The 6000-nt window shown below is 36.7% G+C and overlaps 1 protein-coding gene across 6 annotated transcripts in view; it reads left to right on the forward strand.

Moving 5' to 3' along the window:
- The window catches only part of LOC107313042 (uncharacterized), a 40196-nt gene extending 34874 nt beyond the window's left edge, over positions 1 to 5322 (forward strand). For all 6 annotated transcript variants that reach the window (XR_014945229.1, XR_001554753.3, XM_085544799.1 and 3 more), the window contains 2 exons: positions 3302 to 3392; positions 3817 to 5322. Coding sequence is in view for 4 of the 6 variants with exons in the window: in XM_085544799.1 (XP_085400925.1) it covers positions 3302 to 3392; positions 3817 to 3891 (166 nt within the window). In the remaining 2 variants the exon portion in view is untranslated. The remainder of the gene's footprint in view (positions 1 to 3301; positions 3393 to 3816) is intronic.
- Positions 5323 to 6000: the final 678 nt, after the last annotated feature.

Consider the following 6000-nt stretch of genomic DNA (forward strand, 5'->3'; position numbering starts at 1 on the left):
AAAACCTGTTTTGATATAATATTTCCTCTACCTCAATGGACATTTTTCCAAAATCATTACATCTTTTTGTGGATGACAAGAAATAAGTGCCTTTTTTGCTTGGTCAAACAGTATGAGTCAGAAAGGTGCAGCTCAAAGCCCAGAGAACTTGGAGCTATTTTAAATCCTGCTCTTTGAGCATCGTGATGAACAGATCTATGCAGATCTCATCCACCGTTTCATTAAGTGCTAACAAATCTACAGATCTAAGGAATTCTAATATTTAGAAAGTAATTAAATTTCCTCTGAAACAGACCAGAGAAAGGGGAAAAAATAAAAAAATGTCAGTGTCAGGCCTTCTAATGATACGTATAGAAATAGATTAATTGTGGTTCCCTAATGCTCTTTATGTTCATAAATAAAAGTTCAAATTTGCTATGTCTGGGTAAAGCCAATTAAATTTGATTAATTAGATTATCTGTTCCTGGGTTTGGTTTCTTTTAATGATGTGACAGTGGAGCTGTGTGAGAGAACTGAAAAACTTCTGGGGGAAAAAAGAATAGATCCATGTGTGGAACTGTTTAGGGTTGTAAGTATTATGCTTGTGTGCTTCAGATTGCATGATTTCTTTTAAATTGTTCATTTATTTTTAGGTTTTACTGTCGTAAGAAGGGCTGTCTTATTTTCTTTCATTTCAAATATGAGTCGTTAAACAATAGACATTATTTTTGCTATTAAAAACATACCAACTATGGTTCTACTTAAGTACAGAACAGAGATTGTCAGCTGGTTGCTTTTCATTCTTTTTCCTTAAGGCTTTTAGAATAGATAAACAAAAAAAGATGGGATTATTCTTGACAAAGAACACTGTCAACTCAGAAGCTTGCAGAATTTCAGGTAACACAGTAGCAAAAGATGATCTTTTGGAGATAAAGACAGGACAGTACAATTGCTTTTTTCCCTCATCCACCACTTAAGAGAAGTACCTTCCCAACAATTAATCATAGTGTTTCCTGTGCGTAGCAGTAATGTGCAAGCAAAGTTAGGCTAATCCAAGTCAAGCAAAGTTAAGAGAGAGTGATACTCAGAAATTTGCTGTGTTTAAAGGAGGATGTCAGTCTCATATAAGTCTGAATGGTTTTGCTGTTTAAAAAATAGCATCAGTGCTGAGGTAAAGTATATGGTAGCTACAAGATGATACTGCAAGTGAAAGGGTCTATTTTTCCTTTAGTCATTTTGCATTTCATTTTGCCAATACAAGCTTACCCATGTGGTGTTGCACATGCAGCGCTTTATAAATTGAGAATTGATTGTGCTAAAGAAGTGCTAGAGAGTGAATATGACTGGAGAAGGGAACATTTCTCTCACACAAAACCTGAAAATGAAATACTTGACTAGTTTACTACATATTGTTTTTCTTATTGAGAACTCTCTCATCTCCTGTCAGCACTAGAATTGTACACAACTGTAATGCTGTAACACAATGGAAAACATAGCAATGATAGAGTAGCAGAGTCCTAGGCTAAAGCAGGTAAGGATGTGCTCAAATGCAGTGGCCATGGGCACAGAAACAGGAAAAGAAGCTTACCCTTGGAAGGCCTCAGGTAGGCAGGGAACTCCAGCAAGATGCCCTTGACTCCACTGTCATTCCTGAAATGAGATCCAGGATTCCATTGCATTCCATTGCATTGCATTGCATGCACCTCAGCTCCCCTGGGTTGCCTCTGCCTTCCCACCCGGTGCTCCATCACTGGTTCAAGCCGTGACTTACCATTTCCACTACAACATCTTTCATTATTATTTCTGCAGTTACCTATTTCTAGAACACAGAATTGCATTTGTATTAGAACTGTATCTGTCATGATATTTTTTTAAGGACTTCTTGCTGTGAAGAACTGAGGAACAAAACAATAAATTTTTGGCAGATACCAATACTTTTAAATTGCTTTTGCATATACAAAAATGCTGTGAGGTTCTGTAATCCTTGCTGATTATGTTATGAATCAGTTACATAGATGACACTGCTAAAATTACTCTGTTCTAGACATTGCTGTTGAATGCTGAATAGTATCAACAATAGCCCTAATTTTTACAATACTAAGAGGGACTGGAGAAGATAAACCTTGACCATAGAAGAATACTGCAAGAAAATCCAGCTTTTTTAGAAAACAGATTTGAAGAATCTGTTGAAAACAGATGAAGATCAGATAAATGACTAAAGAGAAGCAAGCAGTACTGGAGGAAATGTGATTTAAACTATAGCAGTCAAACATCTGGAAACACAGCAAGAGCTGGATAAGGTCTTTTTCAGTTATTCCTCGTGTCTTGCTGATGTTGGGTTTAAATTCTTTCCTAAGAAGGGGGTGGGAAATAAATAAATAAAAAGGAAAGCCATCAAGTCCTTAGATAAAGAAAGTAATGGAGGAAAGCAAAAAGCCAAAGAGCACTGGAACAGTACACAGAAGTAGACAAAGCACTGAAAAACTGTGCAAGGAATGGCAAAAGGAAACATGCTACAGCCCTATTTATGGAGTTTGAAATAGCTTTGCTAGGAAATCATGAAGCCATTTGCCAGACTTTTACAAAAGTTTCCAAACTGGAAATGCATCAGCCAGGATGGAACAGGAAAATGGGTCTGTCATACTAAAATCAAATTGTTTTATCTTAACAAAGCACGTGGCTCCAGTGAAGTGCTGAAATGTAGCTTTACTTGTTAAAAGTTCTCCATAGTTGCAAGAGTTTGAGCTACTGAGTCATCATTATTTCTTAGTAACACTGAGCATGACTTCCAAATCAGCTGGCAGGCAGCGTCAGAAAAGTGAGTTCTGGGGATTATGTGATTAATTTTTTTTTTCAGTATCAGATATAGGAAATATTAAAAATACTTCCTTCTGTCCATTGTGTTTTCTTAAATCACACTGGATTTGTAACTCATGCCTATAGAGCTTTCTAAATGACAGGAGAGATGGAAATGAGAAAAGTGGCTAATTAGAAATTTATGAATTTTGACATTAAATAGGGAGAGAATTATTACTTTATGATCTTCCTTTAGAACTATTAAGGACTGACAAGTCATAGAATCATAGAATCACAAGGTTGGAAAGGACCTACAAGATCATCTAGTCCGACCGCTTTAAGAATCAAGAAAGCAGGAAATGTTAACCTTCAGTTTAACTTCTCGGCTTGATTTACCAGTAGAGGCTGTTATCAAAAGCACACAAGTTTTTGCACAGTCTTTTGCTTCTGTTCTGCTTAAATGAGTTTTTGTCCAAAATCTCTGGGGTGGAGGGGGTGTAACAAGAATATAAATTTTATTTTACAGATATGAACTGCCAGGAATCCATGCATTAAATTTTGTTTTGAAGAATTCCCTTGGTGGTGGTGGCGTGGCGTCCCTAAGAAGTGACCCGCAGGCATGTATTGATTTAATGCGTTTATATTTTGTAACTAAAGATTGTATTGTTTTCTCAATGGTTTGTTGTAAGCTGTGGGACTGCTCACAAAGTAGGATGATGCTAGGTGGTAGCAGAGCTGAACTCCTTTATTTTAGCAGTAGGTAACAAATTGAACAAACTGTTCAATCTGTTTAAGATAAAATGCTTTTTCACATATAATTACATCAATTCACAAGTGAGGCAATTAAATGGAAGAGATAAATATAAATTACAAAAAAGATAAGTTTGATTTGAGTGAATCTATGATCCAGATCTTGATTGAAAACTCACTTGAAATCTCTAAGTACATATTGTGTCAAATAAAACATTGTCATTAAACATTATTTACAAAGACTGTATATTTAGATAGTAAGTGGTTGTTGTTATTCTTCTCTCCTTACAGGGCAAAGCACTTGGGCAGATGCTGTTGGATTTCCAGATTAAAAATGTTCCTGATTTAAAATCATTGATAGAGTAACAGGTGCTCGATACAAACATTTTTAACACTTTGAGTAGCATAAAAATGTCATAAAGGAGAACTGGCTTTTTGAGTCAGACTTTTGAAAGTCACCACAGAGAAATCAGTGACAGTTATCTCTCATAGGCTTAGCTATATGGCATAAATTAATAACTGTTTTGAGTAATGCCAGGCTAATGGCTTTGTCTGTGACTGATGACACTTCCTGTCTAGATAATACATTTGATGAAGAATTAATTTATTTCCTGTAAAATAGAACTAAACAAATTGCAACACAACATTTAATTATGAGACAAAATAGTCTTTGTTCCAAGATGAAAATTACCTTCTGTTCCGTCCATCTCTTTTCCTTCTCTAAATCTTTATTTGAAAATTAAATAGACCGGTATAGTTGAGCTCCTGTCAACAGTATTTATCCTGTGTGTAGAGTGAAGCTGGATAACCTGCTGTGCATCACCATGAAGTTAGCGCTGTCTGGCACAGGAGAACAGCTTTCCCTAATGCGTGGTGATGGAATTTTGCAATTGTTACTACTATGTAGCGACCAATAGTAAATGCAGCCCTTTGGTGGTGTTCCACCAACTTTCCAGCTCTTTGTCCAATTAATGACAGATTTATCTACTATTTCCAACATCTACCTAATGAATCATAAAATGGCTTAGGTTGGAAGGGACCTTAAAGATCCTTGAGCTCCAGCCTCCCTGCCAAGTCCATACCAGTGAAGCACTCTCTTGTGTCTGCTCTGACTCCAGTTTTCACCTCCGCATTTCCCTTTCTCCATCCACCCTTTTCCCCTGTATCCAAATTAGGGTACTCAAAACTTTCTCACTTGACTCCCAAAGCAAAGACTCCCAAGATCTATGTCACAGTTCCTATGGCACTGTCAGGATATTCTGGCCCCCAAAATAGCTCTATTTCTTCTGCAGAAGCCATACAGATGTTACTCTGCACATTTATTGGGTAAACTTCACCAAACTGTTCTCCCAAATCTCAGACTGTGCTACCACTGTTACCAGTTTCCTCTCCACTTGCTTCCTAATGAGGATTATACAACAAATTGTTCCCACCTTTTCTGTGGTTTTGACTTGAAGGTATAAGCGAGAGCTTTATCCATCTAAACACGTTACTCTCATAGCCAGCTGTAAATCCTACCTGTGCATACAGCATGCTTCATGGAAGTTGTCATGAAAATCAGTCATTACTTCATTGCAGAAAAGTATGCGACTTCATATATTTTTGCTGGTTTTTATGTTTACATTCATTGTTTGTTTAGAAAAGAGAGGAAATTACAAATAAACAGATAGACCTCAGTAGCAAACCTGCAGAGATAAGAAAGGCTACGGTAAATATATGCAGTTTATTCGATATGCTGCTTAAGTGACTGTAAATGTGTATGCAACTATTTTGGAATTAAAGTATACATTTATGAGTTTGTTTTAGCCACGTTAAGTTGTCTCTTCTACTGGAGAACTTTGATACATATTTCAGAGGTTCTTAGAACTCTTTGTTTTGGGGTTGTTTCACTTATCTATAGTTTCATGCTTTGTCTCGTTGGTTCCCTTCTTCCATCAGAGTTTGTCTTCTCTGTTCTTTGCTTTTGTTTGATACAAAAATGCAATGAGCAAACGATAGACTTTTGTAGAGTTTGGCACTCAGAGCTCTGCAGAGGAGGCTGCAGTTTGCTTAAAAGAACTCTTCAAAAGGATTGGATATGGGAATACAAAAGGGTTATTTTTTATCCCCGCAATTACACCGTGTGTATGCATCCTTCACAAATATGTTTTCTGTCCATTATTTTTTTCATGGCATCAGTGTAAAACAAATGGCATTGCCCACCAGGTACTTTTCTTGCAAAAGATACTCTCAGAAATCCCCATCCAAAGATTTTATCCTCCTTAACGTGTTCTAAATTCATGAACTTGTATTTGTTCCAGCAATCCCAGCTGACCTGAAAGCTTGTTAAAGCTGCATTTGTTTGTTAATCTGCAGTAGAGACTCAGTAATTGAAAAACATTTGTTTAAAGCATAAATTGTAGTAGAAGGTGGGCGTGAATACCGCTAGCATTGACTTATCTAACTTTAGCTAACAAATGCATTTTGCCTGCTTGT

The sequence above is a fragment of the Coturnix japonica genome, chromosome 4 (assembly GCF_054131305.1).
Source record: "Coturnix japonica strain WE chromosome 4, WE-NBRP24, whole genome shotgun sequence".
Taxonomy (NCBI): Eukaryota; Metazoa; Chordata; class Aves; order Galliformes; family Phasianidae; genus Coturnix; species Coturnix japonica.